The sequence below is a fragment of the Dipodomys spectabilis genome, unplaced genomic scaffold (assembly GCF_019054845.1).
Source record: "Dipodomys spectabilis isolate Male_0828 unplaced genomic scaffold, ASM1905484v1 ptg000003l, whole genome shotgun sequence".
Classification (NCBI taxonomy): domain Eukaryota; kingdom Metazoa; phylum Chordata; class Mammalia; order Rodentia; family Heteromyidae; genus Dipodomys; species Dipodomys spectabilis.
The window spans coordinates 12,349,483-12,373,338 of record NW_024870680.1 but is presented as its reverse complement, the minus strand read 5'-3'; the positions used below and the strand labels follow the sequence as shown (position 1 = coordinate 12,373,338).

Below are 23,856 nucleotides of genomic sequence, written 5' to 3'. Positions count from 1 at the left end.
GTCAAGTGTGTGTGTGTGTGTGTGTGTGTGTGTGTGTGTGTGTGTGTGTGAGAGAGAGAGAGAGAGACAAGGACCAACCATCTTTGGCTTCTCCATTGAGGGGGATTGCTATACAGCTGTAGATGCCAGTAAGAAGAAAGTTATACCAGGGAGAGACCCCTTCCCCTCTTTCCTGCTTTCCCCAGCACCCAACCTGAGGTTAGGCTTGGCAGAAGAGAAGAGGTTAACATAAGTGCTCCCTGGGCTCTGTGGGAGCCCAGGAGGGGGGAGGCGGGGTGGGAGACAGAGACAGAACTACGCAAGACCCCAGTGCTAGTTTGGGAAGGATGGGGAAGGATGCGAGAGTACTTCTGAGATGAGGACATGGCTAGAGTATGGGGGAAGTTAACAGGTTGGATGCGGGTTATGAGGGAACCTTGGGACTTGGGAAAGGGGGAGAGCATTTGGGCCATAGGGCCAAATTCATTTCCATCTGCCCTGGCTTTCCCTACAAACTCTCAGGATAGCCCTATAGTCCTGGTCACTGTCCCTTAGGCTACTCCCCCACCACTCCTCCTACCACAGGATCTGCCTTTCTACCTGCTGGCTTTTTTCCTGCCTGCCTGCGACCTTGAGGCAGAGTTTCACCCATCAGTCTCAGTTTCCCCATATGGAAGGTCATAAATGCCCACATAATCACCACAATGTAGGGATGGTGATGATGAAGTTAGAACAGTCATGAAGGACACTTTACTAAGTACCTAGTGTTTAGTAGTTTAGTAGCCATAATTAATAGGAATTGATCATCAACAGCACGTGGTCCTTTTCCGGAGGAGAGTGGAGGAAGGAGAGATTGGTGTTGGGCAAGAGTCAAAGGCACCAGGACCTCTGTCTCTTAATGAGTGAGGCGAACTGTCCCTGCAAAGGCTTCTGGGAAAGAGCCAGGCTGGGGCAGCCCAGACTTCCTGTACTTATGTGAAAGCCTCATAGAAATAGCTCAGGCTGGAGTCCTGGGCTTCCTCAGCTGTGGCAGGCAGGATGTGCAGCCCCTCTGTTCTGACGATGCTGTCCAGACAGCCCCTGCCCTGTCTCTGCTCCCATCTACCAAAGCATTTTGAGTAACTTTAGGCCTCTCCCAGCTATCTCTTGAATCCCCCACAAAACATTCCTTATCTTTTGTAGGCCTCCAGGCTTGGCCTTCAAGACCCTCACTTTTTTTGTGTCTGCTTGTACTAAGGGCTTGAACTCAGAGCCTGGATGTTATCCCTTAGCTTTTTCGCTCAAGGCTGGTGCTCTACAACTTGAGCCACACCTCCATGTCTGTTTTTTTGTCATTAACTTGAGATAAGAGTCTCTTGGACTTTCCTGACCTGACTGGCTTTGAACTATAATCCTCAGATTATACGCCTCCTGAATAGTTGGGATACAGACATGAGCCACCGGTGCCTGACAAGGACTTTCACTTTTGCAGCCTTCTCTGGGTTGCTGGTGCTGTCCTGAGATTGCCTCACTTTGGGTCAGGTGGGGCTGCAGACTCCCCCCTGGCCTCCAGCCTTGTCTTTCCCAGTGCACTAATGGCAAAGTGGGCCAGGTCCCTTCGGGACTCTAATCCGGATGTTTTACAAAGCCATTTTTTGGCTTCGATAGAGGATTTTGAAATATGTGCGATTGCTGGCCTGTGAGGGGTGACTTACAACTCCTCATTCTCCTTGGTCAAGCCAATACGTTGGGGGAACCCCAGCTTTCCCAGTGCTGGTTGTTAGGGGTGCCAGTGGCTGAGGCTAGTGTGATCTGTGATTTTTCTCCCTGCGTGGGGCCTGTGGTCAGCTGTGGGAGAAGATGCCTGTAGCCAGAGCAGACCAAAGTCCTTCCATCTTTTGGTATCAGCTGCCCATCACTGTCAGGTGTGGTCAGGGATGATAGATGGGAGGCTTAGAGCCTGCGGCCCAATCTCCTGGCCCCTGCTCAAGGCCTGTCCCCTGCTGTCTCTCACTCTCAGTAACTCCTTCATTTCTGCCAGTCAGAGAAGATGGACCTCAAGGTGTCTATTCCTAGTAACAGTAACTAAGACCCTGAAGTATAGGATGACTTTTAGGTTGAGGCAATTCGATTTATATTTGGCTTGACCCCTGACCACCTAGAACAGGAGAGAGTAGCTGGGCTTTGTTATCTTACCCTGGCCACTATTTCCCAGAAAGCCTCCCTCCCCTAACCTTGCTATAACAAAGTGCTGGAAAGTCTATGGCTTATAATAACATGGGTTTATCTCGTTCAGTTTCAGAGATCAGAGTCCACTGGGGTCTGTGGGACTAAAATGTATGCTAGTTCCCTCCCAAGGCTCAGGGGGGAAATCTGCTCCTCACCTCTTCCAGCTCTGGTGGCTGCTGACATTCCTGTGACCCAGTCATATCCGTCTCTGCTCTGGGCTGCCCTTGCCTCCTCCTCTCTTTTTATTTTATTTTATTTATTTTTTGGCTGGAACCCAGGGCCTCATCCCCACTAAGATACACCCCCTTCCTTCCTCCCGCCTGTGAGGACCCATGTGATTACATTTAGGGTCCGTCCAGATAAGCCAGGATAATCTCTCCCTCTCAGTATCCCTAATCACATCTGCAAGTCCCTGGTGCCACATAAGGCCCCATTCACAGGTTCTAGGCATTTTGATAAGGATTTCTTTGGGGGCTATTATTTGGCCCACACCAGGCAGAACCAATGGCATCATTGCAGGCACCATGCCCAGCCCTTCCTTCCCATGCTGATACCACAGCTTCTGTCTTCCCTGACTCAAGGGCCTGGTTACCCCATGAGCACACGCTTTGAGTCCATGTGTCTTCCCCTCCCTGGAGGCCTTGCTGTTAGGATCTGATGCTGCTATATCTCTAGCCTGGGCCCAGCCTGAGACCTTGGTAGGCAAAGCCCAGGATGTTTGCATGAGAGGAGTGTTTCTGGTCTGTCCCCTCAGGTTGCCCCAGTGACGATATACATGAGAGTACTAAAGCCTGTCAAGGGAACAGATATGGGGCAAGAATAGGACATAGCTTAAAGCGGCACACTGGACCCAGAATTGCTGCTTGACCTGAGACATGGACTACCATCCTAAGAGGTAAAACATCTCCAAGGAAGTAAACTAGCCAATCCTAGAGAGTCCCTGGCCTGCATCCCTTAGACCTGCCCCAGCCACCAAGACTCCAGTTCATCCCCCACCAGGCTGAAATAGGGAGAAGTCATTTCCCTCAGAGGTTGTTTCTACAGCCTGCTCTTCAGGCCTGTGTCCTCAGCCTCTTATCCCTTCAGCCTGTGAGTTGTCACATCCTGGCTTAGCCTGGCTTTCATGCCTCACCACGAACTGATGGTGGTACTATCTTTGTATTAATGCTTACTTCCTTCTTCCCTTTCCCCTATGCCCTATCTTCCCACCTTGCCTAACTGGTTTCGTTCTCCTAGAATGTTCTTTCCTCAACAGACTATCTTCATTTCTCAAAACTGCATTCCATCCTTTGAGGTTCTGCTCAAATGCCACCTCCTCCACACAACTTTTCTGGCCCTTTCTGAATGACTCCCTTTCTCCTAGAGCAGATCTCCTAGCCTTCCTGGGGTCTCAGTCTCCCCCAGCAGGCTCACTGCTAGGGCAGATCCCTATTTGACTCACGCTGTCTTCAAGTGAGAGGTGGTGATGGCCCAGGCAGAACAGGACTTGACACAGGATGGGCTCCTGCCCCTTCCTTAAAAGCTCCTCTTCCCTCTCTGAGCCGTTGTTTCCAATCTGTGCTGTGAAAACAGCACAGCTTATTTATAAAACTGCAGGAACTCGATGGACACTGGTGGCTCATACCTGTAATCCTAGCTGCTCAGGAGACTGAGATATGAGGATCAAAGTTTGAAGCCAGCCTGGGCTAGAAAGTCCATGAGATTCTTATCTTGAATTAATGGCCAAAAAGCCAGATATAGAGCTGTGGCTCAAGTGGTAGAGTGCTAGCCTTAAGCAAAAGAGCTTGGGGACAGTGCCCAAGCTGCATTACTAGCACCTGTATGTGTAAATGTGCATGCATGCATGTGCACATGTGCATGTGCACACACACGCATGTGTGTACGAGCACACAAACATACGCCTATATTAACTGCAGGCACAAGAGCTAAGAAATGGTGCCTTGTTTTCCCTATCTGAGAAATGAGTATCATTACCCATCAAGTTTCAAACCTAAAGTCCTGGAGATAGCCACCGACTGGTAGGCAGGAATTGGCTGTCCTGGTGACAAACTCACTGCCTTAGAAAAGAGCAAAAAGACTGGGAAGGTGGCTGAGTGGTAAAGTGCTTGCCTAGCATGCATGAAGCCCTGAGTTAGCTTCCTCAGTACCACATACATAGAAAAAGCTGGAAGTGGCGCTGTGGCTCAAATGGTAGAGTGCTAGCCTTGAGCAAAAGAAGCTCAGAGATAGTGACCAGGCCCTCAGTTCAAGCCCCAGGACTGGCAACAAACAAAACACAAACAAAAAAACCCCACAAAAACAAGAAATGTGTCCCTGGGCTTGGAAGGTGGCTCAGTGGTAGATGCTTGCCTTGCATGCATGAGAACCTGGGTTTTGATTCCTCAGCACCACATAAACAGAAAAGGCTGGAAGTGGTGCTGTGACTCAAGTGGTAGAGCACTAGCCTTGAGCTGAAGAGCTCAGGGACAGCACCTAGGCCCAGAGTTCAAGCCCCATGACCAACAACAACAACAAAAAGAAATGTGTCCCTTCCCAACCTGCAGAGTGAGAACTTGCAGACCAGAGATGGCATGCCTGGGTCACAGAGCCCTGGGGAGCAAGAGGTGCTTCAGTGGCTTGGTGAAGGATGTTTTTGTCAGGCTGTTTTCCCAGTGGGGGAGCAAGCAGCATCTGTGCTATGGCCCCAGGATTCATGTCTCCACCCCATCCTGGTAGGAGAGAGAGGTGCCACTTCTGGGGGTGCTCAGCTACATCCACCCCCACCCCCAGTGTCTTCTCTACAGGTTGTAGTACTGGGCTGGGAACCTGCAGTGGGGTGACCCACTGTCCTGAGTTCCTTGTGACTGAGGACTGTCTTGGGAATGGATCCCCCAGAGTCAAAACTGTGACAAGCTAGCCCCCAAGACTGAGCTTGGGGAGGAAGCCCCTTACCTTCAGAAACGTGGCCAGGTTCTTGGCTTCTCCTTACTCCTGCTCAAAGTCCCCAGGAGCCCTTGAGTTGAAACAACCTCTTTGGGGATCCCCCCAATCCCTTCTATCCTGCTTTCACATGCCTCCCCTGTTCCTTCCTCTCCTGACCTATGTCAAACCCAGTTTCCAAAGGAAGGACAGCTGTAGGGTAAAATCTGTGACTCAGTCAAGGCCATACAAAGCAGGCCAGAAGCCAGCTCTCCTCCTCAGTCAAGGGACACCAGAACTCTGGGGCCACCCTCCCTGCCTGCCCCACTAGTATCCAGTGCCTCACTTGCCTGGCTCTGCACTCTGTGTCACCTGGTGGTTGGATTAATGTGTTAGAAAAATCACTCTGTGGTAGGGTGGAGAATTGATTGGATACAGACAGAAATGATAAGGGGAAGGGAGGAGAGGGACAGGATTTCCCAGTGCTGGTGCCAGCCTGCCTGGAGTGACTCACAGGGCCTGCCGCCTCTGCTTGGGAGCCAGAACCCAGGATCTCAGAACCCTGGGTGGCCCTGGCCCAGCTGTGCCTCCAAATACTCTCTGTCCCCATTCTGCCATTGATCCCCAGTTGAGAGGACATGGGAGAGGTGGGGTCCTGGGAGGTCCACACATCCACAGTCATACACACACACACACACACACACACACACACACACACACACACACACACACACACACACACACACCACACCACACCACACCACACCACACACCCTTAAAAACATGATTAAAATCATGGCTCATAGAGCCAATGGAGAATGCCCACATGCACCAAGTGACCAGTCAGCCACCAGCTCTGAGGCTCCGCCCCTCACAGGCCCCCACCCTGGCATTGGCCTGGCTTATTACGTCAGTGTCTGGCCCTTGGTTCAGCCCCTGGCTCCCTGAATCTCCAGGCGGAGCTAAGGCCCTGCAGCCTGGGATCCCCAGCCCTGCACATGTGCCCTGCCAACCTCTCCCCATGACATGTCCCCAGCAGTTCCTGCTACCCCTGCTTCCTCCTTCCACCTGCCCTGTATCCAGCAGTGGGTGTCTGTGGACATGCCCAGGAGGAATTAAACCCCCTAAATTATGAAGGTCCAGCTGTGCAGCCCTTCCTGTCCAATGGAGAATGGTGGTACAGTGTGTCTTGCCTTGAATGGGGTATAGTGGGAGATGGAGAGGGAGGGAGACTTTGGTTGCCAGGTTACAGGCGTGGTTATCGCTGGCTTCTCAATACCTACCCTGCCTGGCCTATGACATGATGGAGGGGGAGTGTGACATAAGAGGCATCCTCTCCCCTGTTGGGGCCTATTGCCAGCTGCCTCCTATACAGCTCTGGCCCATCTCCTTTCTTCCCATACATAGTTCACGTTCTGTGGCCTTTCTTCCGATGGTTCTATCCTGGTCTTATCCTTTTCTAGTCCATTCCCCCTGTAGCGGTGTCATACATAGTCCATTTTCTGTTGCTGTAAGAGAACACCTGAGGCTGGGAATTTGTAAATAGCAGAGGTTTATTCAAGTCATATTGTGAGGCCAGAAATGTGTTCCTGGGGCATCTGTGACCAGGTCCTTTCCCTACTGAGCACCTTCCTCGGACTCCATCACCTAAGGGTGAAGCTGACCCTCTGGGGAGGGCAGCCCAGACCCTCCAGCTGGGATTCAGTACAGCCTCATCGGCTCTTCCCCATCTCCCAGCTCCCTCAATCTTTTTCTCTGAGCACCATCCCTGCCTTCCTCAGAGCTGGGAACATCTGGATACCTCCAGATGTTCTCATCCTGGCTGGCACTTCCTTCCCAGATGAGGAGAGACCTGTGAGCTGCATGCTCAGTGCTGCATCCGTTAGACCCATTCTTGCGAGTATTTTAGCGTCAAAGCCATGGGAGTCTTAAGAGATAGAGGAGGAAGGCTGAGGATTAGAGAGATAGAGACTGGTAGAAGGTAACATAGCATAACCTGTATATGACGTGACTGGGCCTGGTCTAGTGTGACTCACCCTGGGACTCTCCTCTGCCTCCCCTGGTCTAACATGGAGGCAGTGGTGTCCAGTGTAACAGGTTTACATCTGTGAAGAACCCCGATCTGCCCCTTCCAGTAGTGACTCCAGGCCCCCACTGCTTGGCACTATTAGGGTTTGAACCCAAAGTCTTATATTTGCTTGGCAGGTGCCAAGCCACATCTCTAGCCTCCCCCCACCCCTAAGCCCCTCCCCCTGACGCTTTTTCTTTTGGTTGGTTGTGGGGCTTGAACTCAGGGCCTGGGTGCTGTCCCTGAGTTTTTTCACCCAAAGCTGGCACTCTATCACTTGAGCCGCACTTCCACTTCTAGCATTTTTGTAGTCAGTTGGAAATAAAATTCTCATGGATTTTCCTGTCCAGGCTGGCTTTGAAATACAGTCCTCAGATTTCAGCCTCTTGAGTAGCTGGGATTACAGGTGTGAGCCACCAGCGTGTGGTATTTTTTTCACTATTAAAAAAAAATCAATTAGTACTTGTACAAAGAGGTCACAATTCCATGTCAGGTTATGAGTACAATGCATCTTGATCAATGTGGCCCCTTCCATCACTCTACCCCATTTCCTTCACTCCTCTCCTCTACCCTCAAGTTACATAGTTCACCTTTTACAGAATGTACATTGAGGGGCTGGGAAGGTGGCTCAGTGGTAGATGCTTGCCTTGCATGCATGAGGCCCTTGGTTTGATTCCTCAGCACCACATAAGCAGAAAAAGCCGGAAGTGGAGCTGAGGCTCAGGTGGTTGAGTGCTGGTCTACAGCTGAATAGCTGGGGGACAGTGCCCAGGCCCCACAACCAACAAAATAATAATAATAAAATGTGCATTGAATATAATGAATAAATTTTTTTTTTTTTTTGTCTGAGGTGACCTATATAACCTACTGAGGCTAGGAGGGGCTAGAAGGGGTTAGGAGGTGGAGACCCCAGTGTGGACATGTGGACCGGGGGCTTCATCATGTCAGACTAGGATTCATGGCTGCTGCCAAGTAGTAGATAAGGGACCCTGCAGCTGCCCAGACCTGAAGGTCACTCTAAGGGTCTCTTGCTGCCTTATTTGGTGGTAGCTGCCTCAGAGGAGTGCCATCTCAAGGTCAAGGGGGTTGGAGGCTGATTACTTACTGCCTTTACTACATGGACCTAGTGTTGCCTAGGAAGAGCGCATGCTAAGCTGTGGAGAGGGGAAAGCGTGTACTAAGTTATGGGAAGTTATGAATAAATTTGCTCACTCTTTTATCTCTCCATTTCTCTTCCCTCCCTCTAAAACATGTTTCTAATCCTGATATTTATGTTGATGAAGAATACTTTAGCTGTTCAGAGGAATTATGCCTTTGGATTCTTTCCCTGAGTATACTGTTCTTTAGTCCGTTTGTATGTATTTACATCTAACCCTGTATATGTTATCATGCACATTTGTATTTTAGATCTAGCTTCTACATATGAGAGAGAATATGCACTGTTTGTCTCTCTGAGCTTGACTTCACCTAACTTAATTTTTTTCTAGGTCCATCCATTTCCCTGCAAATGACATAATGTTACTCTTTCTAATAGATAAGTAAAATTCCATTATGTATATGTGCCACATTTTCTTGATCCACTCATCCATTGTAGGGCTTCTGGAGTATTTCCATAACTTGGCTATCATGAATAATGTAGCAGTGACCGTGGATGTTACAATGGTTATTTTTGAGACATATCTCACCCATCAGCCTCTACTGGTCTCCAACTTGTGATTCCTGTTAGGTTTTTAAAAAGAGGTAGCCGAGTAAGAACTGCACCACGCACGTGATATTCAGGTAAGGGGTAGGTTTATTTATTGTTCTGGCTGGCACCAGGCCATCTTGCTCCTCCACGGGGTGGGGAAAGGCCTGGGAAAGAGAGAGAGCTGGGGAAAAGAGGTAAGAGAGAGCTAGAAAAGAGAGAAAAAAGCTAGAAAAGAGAAGAGCTAGAAAAGAGCAGAGAGAGAGCATCTGGGCCTGGGCTAGGCCTTATCTAGGGTATGAGTGGAGAAAGGTGTGGCCACATCAAATTCAGATGTGACCTCAGCGGATGCAGATGTGACCTCTTCCAGGTGTCCCAGTTGCCTAGGTAACGCAGGTACTGGGTGGAGACTTTGCTGCGAGGAGGGTGGAGTCTGCTAGCCATCCAGGAGCAGACCTTACAATTCCCAAGCCTTATTTCCCCAGTGCTGGGATTAGAGGTATGTGCTACCATGTCTGGCTTGTTTGTTCATTATTTTTTATGTACAACATCTTGCTATGTAGTTCAGGCTAGCCTTGAATTTATTCTGTAGCCTAGTCTGGCTTCAAACTTGTGATCTTGTCTGGGATTATAGATAAGAATCATATCTGAGGGGCTGGGAAGGTGGCTCAGTGGTAGAGCGCTTGCCTTGCATGCATGAGGCCCTGAGTTCGATTCCCCAGCACCACGTAAGTAAATAGAAAAATAGCCGGAAGTAGCGCTGTGGCTCAAGTGGTAGAGCGCTAGCCTTGAGCTGAAGAGCTGAGGGACAGCGCCCAGGCCCAGAGTTCAGGCCCCACGACTGGACCTCCCCCCCCCAAAAAAAGAGAATCATATCTGAGCAACCTCTATACTGATTTCCATAGCATCTGTACTAATTTACATTCTGGCTAACAGTGCAGCGATCAAGGGCTCCCTTTCCTCCTGGCCAACACTTGTTATCGCTATTCTTTTTGATAACAGACAGATACCAAGTGTGAGACAATAATCTTTGGTTTTTTCGTTTTAATATTGTGTGTGGGGGGGATGGTGGTAATGAGCACACGTGCACCAGTCCTGGGGCTTGAACTCAGGGCTTGGGTTCTGTCCCTAAGCTTTTTTGCTCAAGGCTAACACTCTACCACTTGAACCACAGCTCTACTTCCAGCTTCTTTAGTGGCTTATTGGAGATAAGAGTCTCACGGACTTTCTTGCCCAAGGCTGGCTTTGAACCTCTATCCTCAGAGCTTGGCTTCCTGAGCAGCTAGGATTTGAAGTGTGAGCCACCAGTGCCTGACTTCAATTTTTATTTCCTTGATAATTAGTGATTCTAATTTTTTTAGGAACCTGTTGTCCATTTGCATATCTTTTGAGAAATGTCTATTTGGATCCCCTGCCCATTTTTTATTTGCTGATTTGTCTTGTTGCTATTGAAATGGATGAATTTTTTATATTAGCCCCTTAAGAAATGTACTGTTTGCAGTTATTTTCTCCATCCTGTAGGCTGTCTCTTCATGCTGTTGATTATTTCCTTTGCTGTGCAGATCCTTTTTTAGTTTGGTGTGATCACATTAGTCTATTTTTGATTTTGTTGCCTATTTTTTTTAGAGTCAGAACCAAAAAAGTCATTGCCCAGACCAATGTCACAGAGTTTCTCTACTGTTCTCTTCTAGTAGATTTACAGTGTCAAGTCTTTAGCACACTAGAGTTTATTTTTGTTTATATTGTGAAATAAAGGTCTAATTGCATTCTTCTGAATGTGGACATCCAGTTTTCTTATACCCTTTATTGAGGAGCCCATTTTCCCATTGTATGCTGTTGACCACTTTGTTGAAAATCAGTTGACCACAAATGGGAGGATTTTTTCCAGGCTCTAATCTGTTCCTAGGGTTTGTCTATGTTACGCCACTACATGCTGGATTTTTGTAGTTGTTGTTTTCTTTTTTTCTTTTTTCTTTTTGGTCGGTCATGGGGCTTGAACTCTGGGCCTGGGTGCTGTCCCTGAGCTCTTCAGCTCAAGGCTAGCACTCTACCACTTGAACCACAGTGCCACTTCTGGTTTTCTAGTGGTCTTTATTGGAGTAAGAGTGTCATGGACTTTCCTGCCCAGACTGGCTTTGAACCTCGACCCTCAAATCTCAGCCTCCTGAGTAGCTAGGATTACAGGCGTGAGCCACCTGCACCTGGCTCACTACATGCTGTTTTAATTGGTATAGTCTTGCAGTGTATTTTGCAGTCAGTATTGTTATGTCCCAACTTTCTTTGTTTGTATGACTGCTCTGGCTATTTGGAGTCTATGTGGTTTCATAAGAATTTTAGAATTCCTTCTGTTTTGGTGAAAAATGTCTCTGGAATGTCAATAGGACTTAACACTGAAACAAATTGCTTTGAGTCCAATGGATGCTACAACCCTTCATTCTTCCCTTCTGTAAATAGAATCGAGATTTTGTATCCTCCTCAATTTTCTTCACTGTTTATAAGTTTCCACTGCACAAGTATTTCATCTCCTTAATTAAATTTACTCTCTAATCTTAAGTGTTTTATTTTATCTTATGATGACCTTTTTTTGCAGGCAACAGCCATTTGTTCATTTTAATTATCATTTGGTATTTCATGATGTACTATACAACAGTGTATTTATCCGTTCTTTTGTAGATGGATATTTGGGTTGATTCTGACTTTCATTATAACAAAGTGGACTGTCTAAACATTCTCATTCTCATGTATAATTTTAGGTGAACATGTTGCATGCATTTCTGTTGGACATAATCTTAGGAGTGCAATGAATAGATAGTGGAGCTTGTGCTTGCTTATCATTAGTAGATATGGTGATACCGTGCGCGCGCGCGCGCGCGCACACACACACACACACACACACACACACACACACACACACACACACACACACACACACACACACACACACACACACACACACACACACACACACACCAACCACTGCCTGGCCGGTGCAGGAGAGCTCCATTAGAGCTTCCTTTTTTCTTTTTTTTTTTTTTTTTTTTTTTTTTTTTTTCTTCCTTTTTTCTTTACTTTTTTTTCCCCCCTCTCCTTTTTTCCCCCTTTTTGAGCTGCTGAGGATACAAGTCAGGGTCTTATCCATGCTCTCTTACTGAGCTGTACCCCAGCGCCCTTATTGTGGTTTTAAGTTGTATTTCCTTGGTGATTAATGGAGCACTTTTTCTTCTATTTACCAGCTGTTTGGATCTGCTCCTTTCCCATTTCCTTCTAAGAATACTGTTTTGCTTTCCAGTTAGATTTGTCATCTACCTGGAATTGATTTTGTGTAGAGTGTGAGGTAGGGGCTAAGATCAATCTTTTCCCATTGTCAATCGACCCAGTACCACTTATTAAAAAGGTGATCTTTTCTTTCGTGCACTATGGTCAGAAATCAAGCATCCTCATATTTGTGGCTATGTGGAACTTCCTGTTCTGTTTCACTGGTCTGCCTGTCTACCTCGCACTGCCTCAGGGATCTGAACCCTGTGATTGGCTGTGGGTCCTCCAGCTTTTTCTCATCAACGGTGTTGACTGGTGCTGGCCCTTTGTCTCCTACCTCCAGACAAGGACCAACCATGCCAGAGACCACTTGTCCAGGGTCTCACAGCTTAGGCCTGTGTTGGGGAGCTAAAACCAAGGCTCAGGAGCTAGAGAAGGAATAGGCTGTAGCAAGGGGTGCCACACCTGAAACCGTCTTGGCACCCAGCCATCAGGAAGAGCAGGAGGGGAAGGGAAGCCTGGCCTAACGGGATGGGGCGGGTTGGTTCTGGGACTGAGCTTCTGCAAGCTGTTTCCCCTGGGGAGCCCTGGCTCTCAGGAGCTCACTCCTCCCACCTCTAGATAAGAGCTGGTCCCTTCATTACTGTTGAATGCCTGGCCCCTCCCCCATCGTGGAGCCTGGAATAAAGAGTGGTGCTGAACACAATCCCTGTGGAAGAGGGGGATGCAGTGGGCTGGGAGAATGGACAAGGAGTGGGTAGGCAGACACAGTTGTGGGGAGGAGAGCTCCAGCATGGCAAGATGAGGACTGGATTGTAGAAACCGCAGCATGTGCAAAGGCCCTGCGTTAACCACTTTCGGGGAACTGGAAGGAGCTCAGAGGCCTCGGGTGGAGGGATACTGTGAGGTGGGCAGAAATGGAAAAAGAGTGCTGATTATCAGGGCCGCTGGGAAGAATCTTAGACAGTCCTGAACACCTCCCAGGATTGGGGCCCAGCTCTAAGGCAGTGCAAAACTGGCCCAGGCGGCCTGTCTCTGGAAAGGCCAGCTCCCAGACATTCCAGCATAAGTGGTTCAGAGTCAGCCTGGCTGGCAGGGATGAGCGGGAGAGAGGCTGAGCTGAGTCATATCCAAAGGGGGCCAGCCCTACCCCTGTTTTCCCCCTCTACCTCCCTCAGCCACCCCCATCAGCCCCACCTCTTCCCCTGGGAGCAGCCCTTCCCCAAGATGTTGGCTTCTGAAGGCAGGAGGGCAGCCAGAACCCTCATTTTTCCATCAGCCTATCTGTGTGACCTCAGCCCACCTGCTCTTCCTCTCTGGGCCCCCTGGGTTTAGAAATACTGGAAACACTGAGCTGGTTCCTGGGCTCCTGCTTCAGCTTCTCCGATCTAATTCTTACAGATTAAATTGCTTTCTGAGCCTCAGCTTCTGGAAACCACGGTGTGGTGCAGTGCTAGTAACTGCTTTGTGCCTGGCCCCTTTATCTTCCCTCAGCCTCCAAGTCTGGGAGGAGGACTGGAGGAGCTGAGGCTGTTTATCTCCCCAGACAGCAGAGAGGCCAGAGAGATCACAGCGCCCTGCATGCATGGATGGTAAAGATGAAAGCTGGTGTAGCTTTGTGGAACAGGACACAAACAAACACCCTCAGGAGGTGGTGATGGGTCCTTCTGTCCTCCTTGCTGTCCTTCCATGTCCACACTGCCCTGCGTAAACTTTTTTCCCCTTCCTGTGAGGCCTAGCTCAGGCCAGGGTACAAGGTGCCAGGATCCTGGGACCAACATGGGACTGTCCAAGTCTGAAGACCTTAGTTCGAGTCCAGACTCCTACCTGGAACTTGAGCGAGTCGCCTCACCTTACCTCATCGCATGCCAGCACTTGCAAAAGAGTGGCAGCAGAGCCATCCAGCAGTGGACAAAATAATAAGAGGCTTGCATGGAGTAGGGGCCAGAGAGATGGTGTCTCCCTGGGACTGAGAAGAGGCTGGCCACATCATTCTCCTTCCCCTACCCTTGGGCATTTTCCTATTGTTGAAGCAGGTGTTCCAGTCATTGAGATGGGAGAGGGGATGTCAGAGAGGTTGAGTAACTTGTCCAGGGTCACCCAGCAGTAATTTAAGTGGTGCAGTCAGGATTGGCATCTACATGAATCCTGTTTGGACACTTTGCTTCCATAAGCCCATCTACCATGCCTCGGTTTCCCTCAGGGCTAGACTGTGACACTGTGGCCTGTACCTAGATGGGGGTGGCAGTGTCACCCCAGTCTGGCATGGGAGGAAGAGATCCAGGGGTGTTGAGCCTTGCCTGCTGGCCTGGGTGGGACAGCCACTCAGGTGCAGCCCTGCTGCCTCTCCTCTTCCTCTTCCTTCTTCTCGCTTCCCTCCCTGAGGCCTCCCCAACCACATTGGTCTAGTCTCTGTCCCTTGAATTTGGTCAGCATGTGGGTACAGGTACAAGGCTCCATGTGGGGCCCCCAATTCCCACCTGTGAAGGGAAGACCGGGCACCTGCTCCCTTCCTGCAGTGATGTGCGTAGGAGGGCGGCATGCCTGAGAGGAGCAGCATGGGGTGTGAGTGATCCAGGGCCACCTGCCACAGGTTTGCCCTCCCTGTTGCCTAGAGGTGAGGGTGGGGAGGAGAGCACCCTGACCTGTACACATGGCCGACTCCTGTGGGTGTGACTGTGGCCTGTGTGGCTTTCTCTGGGGAGGTGTAGGGAAGGAAGGCTAGTCAAACAAAGGAAGGGAGGAAGGGAGGGAGGCGGGTGTGGCCCGGGCCAGCCCTGAACACTGGCACTGTGGCCTGTGCATCTGCTATCACCCCTGGGCATCAGAAAGGAGAGAATGCGGTAGCAGAGTTGGGCTAGTTTTGGGGGAACCAGCTGTGTGGACTCTGAATCTTTGTGCCTGTCTGTATGATGGGGGAATGATGTCACTGCTTCCCTGGGCTGCTGCTGGGAGGGGAGCACACAGGAAGCCCAGGTGCCTCTGAGTGATGGTCTTCCTGCCTTCCTGTCCTCCAGGTAGTTCCCCCTCCCCTCCGGGGGCAGCAGCCGCCATGTTCTCCTGCGTGAAGGCCTATGAGGACCAGAACTACTCGGCTCTGAAGCGAGCCTGTCTACGCAGGAAGGTGCTCTTCGAGGATCCCCACTTCCCTGCCACGGATGACTCCCTCTACTACAGGGGCACCCCAGGGCCCACTGTCAGGTGGAAGCGGCCCAAGGTCAGTGTCTACAGCCAGGGAGCAGGCCAATTCTCCCTTGGGCTTTGGTTGCCCCTCCCCTTCCTGCTTGGAAAACAGGAGGGGTCCAAATGGGGCCCCTTGCTATGGGACTTGAGTTGGAGGGGTCTGAGAGGGGCAGTGGTCACCCTGCCCAGCCAAGCCCACATGGGAAGGCAGGCCCTGCTCTTTCCCAGGGAGATTGTGGGGTACATGTGAAGTGATGTGCATAGGATCTCCCTCCATCTCCACCTCTTTTTGTGGCTGTTCTGGAGCTTGGACTCAGAGCCTGTCCCTTACCTTTTCATTCAAGGCTGGTGCTCAAGGCTGGTGGCTCTAACTTGAGCCACAGCTCCACTTCTGGCTTTTTGCTGGTTAGTTGGAAATATGAGTCTCATGAACTTTCCTGCTTGGGCTAACTTGGAACCATGATCCTCAGATCTCAGCCTCCTGAGTAGTTAGGGTTATAGGCATAAGCTACTGACATAAGTACTGGGAACTCTGTTTAGGAAAATATGCAGCAATGCTCACATTTACATTCCTGGTTATTACAGTAATGGTTGGTTGGTTTGGGGTTTTTTGGTTGTGAGGCTTGAACTCAGAGCCTGGGCACTGTCCCTGAGCTCTTTTGCTCAAGGCTAGCACTGTATCACTTTTGAGCCACAGCACCACCTCCGGTTTTCTAGTATTTAATTGGAGATAAAGGTCTCACTGGCTTTCCTGCCTAGGCTGGCTTTGAACTGCGATCCTCAGATCTTAGCCTCTTGAATAGCTAGGATTACAGGTGTGACCCACAGGCACCTGGCTTCTGTCATGGTTTTGAAATGGTCCCTTCCTGTCGAAGTGAGGGAATTTATTATGGTTGGTCAGCAGGAACAGTAGTAGAGAGGTGGAGAGAGGGGATATTGCTGTGACTGTTACCCAGTGCAGGGAGCCTGATGGCCAGAAAGAATAGGTGGCCTCCCACAGCCACTCCTGACCTTGGGCCCTGAGACCCAAGTGTGCTTTATCCTGCCCAAGAGAAATGTCACGTGTGTCCCCATGGCAGGACTTTGTCCTCTGGAACTTTGATTCCTCCATATGAGGGTGGAGTTGGGAGGGGTCCCACAGAGTAGAGGGGTTCCCAGGACCTGGAGGAAGGGGAGTCTGCAGGAGGGTACCTCCCCAGAGCCCTTTCTAGGCAGTCATCTGTAGGAGCGTTTAGTGGGAAAAACCCGGCTCTATCTGGTCTCTTGGGCTGGGAGGAGGCTGTGACTCCTGCTGGCCACTGCTCAGGCCAGGTGAGGGGCCAGGGATACGGAGGCTGGTGGAAGGAGGCATCAGTGGCAGCACAAGGTGGGGCTGGCATCGGGCTCCGTTAGTCTCAGCTGGGCAGTTGAGCACAGGACAGGTGGGGAGCAAGGGAGAAAGATTCAGGCCTGCAGGTCAGCCCCAAGGGGACGTGCCAGGTGGAAGGGCATGGCCCTTGCTCAAGAGGTCACAGGAACCATCCAAGGCCGGGCTCTCCTCAGTGGGCCAAAGTCAGACTGGGGTTTTACACAGGCCCTCAGGTCCCTGAAATCTAGTGGTCAAGTTTCTCTCCTATATGTTGACCTGGACAGGGAACTTCAAGAGGGAGAGAAACAGGTTGAGTATCCAGATGACCTGTAAAGCTGCTGGCAGAGCAAGGCTGGTGTCCCAGGGCCCAGCTCTTTCTTGGCACCAGCTGGAGGGGCCCTGGTGCTTCTCCCTTAGTCCCCTCCACCCCCCAGCTCTGTTCTCTAGCAGATGCTCAGTAGCCACCCTCCTGGGCTGCCCGTGCCTCTCCCTCTCTGTGTCAGAGTGTATGTATGGGGGTGGGGGACAGGCTCAAAGGGCCTTTGTGAGGCCTGGATGTGGGTGCAGGAGGAGGGAGACACTAGCTCTCTTAGGCTGCTCTTGCTTTATCCCTTGCTACCCTTACTCTGACCTTGTTTCTGCCCTCAGCTGTCACTTATAATGGTTGTGGAGTTGTGGGGTTGTAGGGCCTGATACCCGGCTGACCCTGGCTAGCTTTCTGCTAGGCCCCAAGGAGTCACTGCTCCCTTGGCGTCCTGCCACGCCTCCTCTCCCTCAGTGCTTTCCTCCTGGGCACATGCCAAGTGCCACCCTCCTAGCTCATGGAGGAAGTGGACAGAGCACAGCTGTGGCTGGGCAGTGACGGAGTGTGTGTGTGTGTGTGTGTGTGTGTGTGTGTGTGAGAGAGAGAGAGAGAGAGAGAGAGAATGGTTCAATTCTCTATTGCTTCTGGTCAAGAGCTGAGTCCTACTGGGTGGAGCCTGGTGAGAAGTGGGGGGGGAGAGGGGAGTCCCTGTGGGGTTGGGGTGTAGAACCTTCAGGATGACCAACTTGTGGAGCAGGAAGTTAGGCCGCCTTGGTCAAGGGTGGGGTGGATCTAGCTCTTGACCATGAACACCCAGAAACAGGCCTGAGGCAGCTGTTTCCATAAAGTTTAACTCCCTGAGTCTTGTGACCCAACTGTTTACAAACAGCAGAAAGCCATCACTTCCAAAGCCCAAATGGCATCCTTTGCCATTTCTCTCCTGTTCCCCAGCTCTTCTAAGTTGATCATTCTGGTGCCTTCGCTGTCCTTAGAGGTTCCCCTCAGCCAGCCTCTGGGCCTCCCTCCCCCCCAGCCTCCCTGCCTCCCTGCCTCCCTGCCTCCCTGCTTCCCAGCTTTCAAAATGAAGTGAATAGCCTGGGTTTTTGAGACAGACAGACTTGTCTCCAGCCTGCTTACACCTTACTGAGGTAAGGTGTAGCCTTGAACAAGTTACCACCACCCCCTTTCCTGGCCTCAGGTTCCTTACTTGGAGGGAAGGGGCAGGGAAATGGGTCTTGCTCATTGGGGTGGTGTCTGGGAGGTAGGATGACTTGGGAAGTCTGAGGTGTCAGACACATGGAAGCTTCTTCTCTCACCTGCCCATCTTCTCCTTGACCTGTGTTGGGGACCTAGGACAGCCTGGGGTCCCCTATTTGATTGGCTGTGCAGGTGGGACAGGCCTTATCCTTCTCAGTCATGCAGAATACCTGCCCTGGCCCCCGCCCCTGCAGACTCATTGTGTTTTGTTCTTTCTGGTGCAGTTAAGGGGGCTGGCCTCCTTCCCAGGCTGATGGGGAGAGAAGAGGCCACAGGGCAGAGCCTGGGAGCTCAAGAAGAAGTTCTCCAGTTTCTGGAGCAGCCCTCATCTTTCATGTCCCTCCCCCCATCCCCTGCCCATCCACAACCTACTTATCCTGAGGCATCAGCCTGGTGGGGGATCCTTGATGAACTGTAAAAAGGATCAAGGAGCCTGGTACCTTTGGTGCACACCTGTAATCTTAGCTGCTCAAGAGGCTGACGATATGGTTTGAAGCCAGCCTGGGCAGACAAATGTGTGGCATTCTTATTACCAAATACCCAGCAAAAAGCTGGGTACGGGTGGCTCGTGCCTATAATCCTAGCTACTTAGGAGGCAGAGATCTGAGGATCATAGTTTGAAGCCAGCCAGGTTAAGAAAATCTATGAGAGGGTTAGGAAGGTGGCTCAGTGGTAGAGCGCTTGCCTTGCATGCCTGAAGCCCTGGGTTCGATTCCTCAGCACCACATAAGCAAAAAGAAAAAAGCCGGAAGTGGCACTGTGGTTCAAGTGGTAGAGTGCTAGCCTTGAGCTGAAGAGCTGAGGGACAGCACCCAGGCCCAGAGTTCAGGCCCCATGACTGGACCAAAAAAATAAATAAATAAAATAAGAAAGTCTGTGAGACTCTTATCTTCAATTAAACACTAAAAAAAAAAAAAGCTGGAAATGGAGCTGTGGCTCAAGTGTTAAGAGCACTAGTCTTGAGCAGAAAAAGTCAGAAGTGGAGCTGAATTCAAGCCCCAGGACTAGCAAAAGAAAAAAAATAAAAAGCCAGAAGTAGAATTATGGTTCAAGCGGTAGCCTTGAGTGAAAAAGCTAAGCAAGAATGCAAGGTCCTGCTGGGCCACTGGTGGCTCACACCTGTAATCCTAGTTACTCAGGAGGCAGAGATCTGAGGATTTCGATTTGAAGCCACTCCAGGTAGGAAATCCTGAGAAATTCTTATCTCTAATTAACTACACAGAAAAACAGAAGTGGTGCTGGGGCTCGAAGTGCTGGGGTGCTAGCCTTGAATGGAAGCGCTCAGGGACATTGCTCAGACCCCAAGTTCAAGCCGCATGACCCACCCCACCCTCCAAAAAAGAGAGTGCAAGGCTCTGAGTTCAAGTCCCAGTACCAGCACAAAAACGGGGTGGGACAAGGAGGAGTCTTACAAATAGATGTCAGTTTGGAATTTCCCCCCAAATAGCCTGGTAGTTCGTACCAAAACTGCTAGGGCTTTTTTCCTTCCTGGGGAAGGAGCTGCTGATTCTCAGTTAGACTTCAGAAGAAGCTACCTGTGGACACTGAGACCTGTGGCTAGGTGGGCCTCTGCCCTGTCCAGAAATGGACCCCCTAGATGGTCAGTGCAGTGAGCCTTATCAGAGGAGGTGGCATGCAGGATGGGCACTGTGGAAGGAGATGGAGGAAGACGGAGGCTGGGAGAGTTGCAGAGGAGGGCCAAGACTCCCAAAGACCAGTGCTGTCCTTCTCTCCTAGCCCAGGCTCACTCTCCCAGTGTTGATTTCTTCTGTGATCTGAGGATATCCAGGAAGGGTAAGGAGGGGGTGACGGTGGGCGCAAAGGGCAGGGAGCTCTGCTGGTGTGACCTAGCCAAGGACCCGCTGCATTCCTGGTGCTGCATTCCTGCTTGTGCACCGGGGCCTGGAAACCTGAAATTCTTGCTGGGCAGAGGCGGAGGTGGCTTAGGGCCAAGCTTGATCTTGTTGAGCTGGTCTTTCAGCCTGGATGACCAAGTGCCCCAAGGCTATGCCCTAGAGGTGTGTTGACCAGTCTCCCAGAACTGCCCAGCCAGGACTCAGGTCCCTGGACTGCTTAGCCAGCAGGACTCAATAGCGGATCCCGTCCAGTCCCCTCCTTCTCTGTCTGCTTTCCTCCCAGGCTCTGTTGTTTTCTGCTCACCCTAGAGGTGCCTTAGAGCTCCCAGGCTGGCAGGCAAACCCAGAGAAAAGCCAGAGAATCCTGGCGTAGAAAGCACAGGTGGCCAGGCCCAAGGGAGGGGTATGGCAGAGGCAGCATCTCTCTAGGCAGTGGCCTGGTCCCATATTAGGGTTGTCTGGGGTCCTTGTTACCCTCCTGTGCCTCTGGCCCACAGCCTTCCCTACACCTGCTTTGAAGGTATGCCCCTCCTGTCAACCTCTCTGATCTCTCTGGCTCCTGAGGTGACCTCTGCTCACGAAGAGGCTGTGGCTTGGCTCTCCCTTCTCAAAGGGCCTGCCTGACTCATTCTGTGGCCTGTGCCCAACTGTTGGCCCAAGGCAGAAGGACAAATACTGGTCTTGAAAAGCCCAGCCCCATATTGGTAAGGTGAGGCCTGAGAATCTGCTGCACAGTTGAGACTATAAGCCAGGCTTACAACAGGCACAGGGGACAGGTGAAGGAACTGTGCTTTTGATGTCTGAAATCTGTAGCCGATTGCCTGAGGTTTTTGTTTGGTTTTGTTTTCTGATGGTGTTGGGGCTTGAAAGAAAAGGCCCATGTCTGGTTTTTCTGCTGATTAATTGGAGATAATTTTCTTATAGACTTCTGCCTGGGCTACCTTCAAATCATGATCCTCAGATCTCAGCCTTCTGAATAGCTAGGAGTTGGAGTCTCAGTTCACCTCTTCCTGTGTACCCCTGGGAAAATGGCCCCACTACTCTGTGCCTTGATTTCCTCCTCTGTAAAAAGTTCTAGCAGTATGGGCTCAGCCCCTGACAGGTGGCTAGCCCTTGGGAACAGCTTCTGTGACTATGCCCTTAGAGAGGCCCTAATTTAACCTCTAGATTCCAAGGGCCACCGATTTCACCTAGTTTCAGTCAGGCCTGGGGACCCTGAGCCTCTCCTGGCTGAAGAAACACCTGGGCCTCCCCTTACCTGCTCCCTCCCAGGTTGCCCATTACCCAAGTCCCTCCTCTGCTCTAGAGACAGGGAAGTATAATCCAGGGACTCCTGATTCCTGAGCTTATCTCTGTCCTCTTTCAAGGGCTGGTAAGCTTCAGGGGCCATAATCCTGATCTGGAGCATCCGCAGAGCTAGAATGGCTGCACCCACCCCCTAGGTCTGCTCTGTCATGCTGCACAGGGGGTAGAGAGCCCTGGTCAGGCCCTACTGACCTGTTCTGTTCTGTCTTGTCAGCCCACTCAATTCCCTTTGACCTTGGATGACATCTATGGAGAAGGGATGTATGCCTTGTAGCACAGAGGACCTGAAGTGGAAGGGAACCTAAATGTCACTTCCCCCTGCTGTCCTGGTGTCACCAGACTCTTAGAGTGACTCCTCCGGCTTTTGGTTCCTCTGCCTCCCTTCAGGGTCTCAGAAGGGCAGATGCTTTCCTGGGGCTGGGAGGCTGGGCTGAAAGATAAGGAGGTGGAGGTGGGCGGAGTAGCAGGCAGACCAGGCAGCTCTTTCTGCTTGAGTATGGTTTGGTGACCAGAGAAGGGAAGGTTTTCCTGTGATCTGGGTGCTGGGACCCAAATCTGTGCTGTGGGGAAGTTACCATGAGCTGTCCTGTGGTCCCAGCTGGAGAGAGTGGTCAGATCTCAAGAGCCATCCCATCTCCTCACCACCCCCTACCCTACCCCACCCCACCCCAGAGACTTAGGGCCCTTGCTCTGGCCCTGTGAGTCTGGTAGCAGAGAGCATTCTGGTCTCTCTGAGCAGAAAAGTCTCAAATGCTTTATGGGGGTCCCTTTGTCCTATTTCCTTCTAAACTCTCCACCACTGTTGTCGGTGGAGGCCTTACACAGCCCTGCCAAGATAGCAACCTGTTTATTTACCTAAGTGTGGAGTGGAGGCAAGGAGAGGTGGAGCTACTGGCTCCAGGTTGCACTGCCAGTTAAATGGGGGAGTAGGAGTGTTTCATCTTCCTAGTTCTTCTGCCCTCTACTGGCTGCTGGTGGAAAGGCTGTGGGAGCAAACCTGAGGCCTTGGCCCTCCGGCTTGTGTGTGACCGAGGCTCCAACCTGTCATCTATGCACCTGTCAACATGTCAGCTATGCCCACATCTTAAGACCACAGCAGGGTCTGCCATAGTGCCAGCAGGTGACTGAAAGCCATGTCTCAGTGTCTGCCCCCACTTTGAGGGGCTGTCACCCCTCTCCTCTCAGTGAGATGCTAATGGAGAAGAGGAAGGTTGGAGTGGGCGTGCTAGAGACAGATAGCACCTGCAGTCCTGAGCAGGCCTGGACTGGACAGGAAAAGCACGCCCTAACCCTAATTGCTGCAGCCTGCCCCTCTAGTGTACGTGGGCCTGTAGCTGCACAATTTGCTCTGCTTCCCTGGCTTGAGCACTGTCTGCTGCCTTCAGAAATGAGCCAGCTCCCAGCCACAGCCTGGGTGGGATGTTACCACTGTAGAAGGCAGGAGGGGGGCTCTCCTTTCAGGTTCTGTCTCTTGTTTTTCTCACTCCACAGCACACAGCCAATCTCAGTAGAGGTGGGAAGCCTGGGTGCCAGCCCCTGGGCATTACCCAGTGCAGGAGATGGAGCCCACCCTGTGGGTCTCTTCCTGCAGGCAGAGCAGGGGGCTTCCAGCAAGTAGAAGAAGCTACAGGTGGCACTGACCAGTGGATTTCCTGGCCTGATGCTCAGCATATCCCATGGAATAGCCCCTCTGGCCAGGCCAGCCAGTTTCTTTCTTTCTTTTTTTTTGTTTTCAGGTAAGGGGTAGGTTTATTCATCGTTCTGGCTGGCACCAGGTCATGTTGGCCCTCCACATGGCTGGGAAAGGCCTGGGAATGAGATCTGGGAAAGAGAAGAGAAGGAAAGAGCTGAGAAAGAGCTAGAAAAGAGCAGAGAGAGGGCGTCTGGGCCTGGGCTAGGCCTTATCTAGGGTATGGGAGGAGAAAGGTGTGGCTACATCAAATTCAGATGTGACCTCAGCGGATGCAGATATGACCTCTTCCAGGTGTCCCAGTTGCCTAGGTAACGCAGGTACTGGGTGGAGGGTGGAGTCTGCTCGCCATCCAGGAGCGGACCTTACATTCCAGCCTTTTAATAATCATGAAATAGGGTGCGGATTCTCTCTGGCTACTTCCTGCTGACAAAGGGCGTCGACAATAGGGGTAAAAGGCTGGAATTTGGTCCCCTCCCAGAGAAGGCAGTGAGCAGCAGCTGTCTCTTGGTGGTGTGAGTCCTTAGATGAAGTCTGGAGAAGTCTCATGAGGCATTGAGGGGCTGGAAAAAAAATACTAGAGAGCAAATAAATGGCAAGAGGAAGGACTTGGGGCTGAAAATGTTGGTAGAAATGTCCCTAGGTACCTCTGACATCGGCGACTAGGTAGAGAAGTCAGGTGACAAAGGCAAGAATATAAATTCCTGTTCAGTTAATAGGTAGACAGGTATAGACATTGGATGGGCAGGCTTCTTACTTCCACTGACCTCCTGGCTCTGGTTAATTTTGAAAGGGCAGGCACAAAGTGGCTGATGTGACAT

At 51.0% G+C, this 23,856-nt stretch overlaps 1 protein-coding gene across 1 annotated transcript in view; it reads left to right on the top strand.

Annotated features, from left to right (window-relative positions):
- Positions 1-23,856, top strand: part of Capn5 (calpain 5) — a 60,938-nt gene that overhangs the window by 1,422 nt on the left and 35,660 nt on the right. Inside the window, exon 2 of the mRNA XM_042687578.1 lies at positions 15,110-15,309. Coding sequence (XP_042543512.1) covers positions 15,145-15,309 — 165 coding nt within the window. The 5' untranslated portion in view covers positions 15,110-15,144. The remainder of the gene's footprint in view (positions 1-15,109; positions 15,310-23,856) is intronic.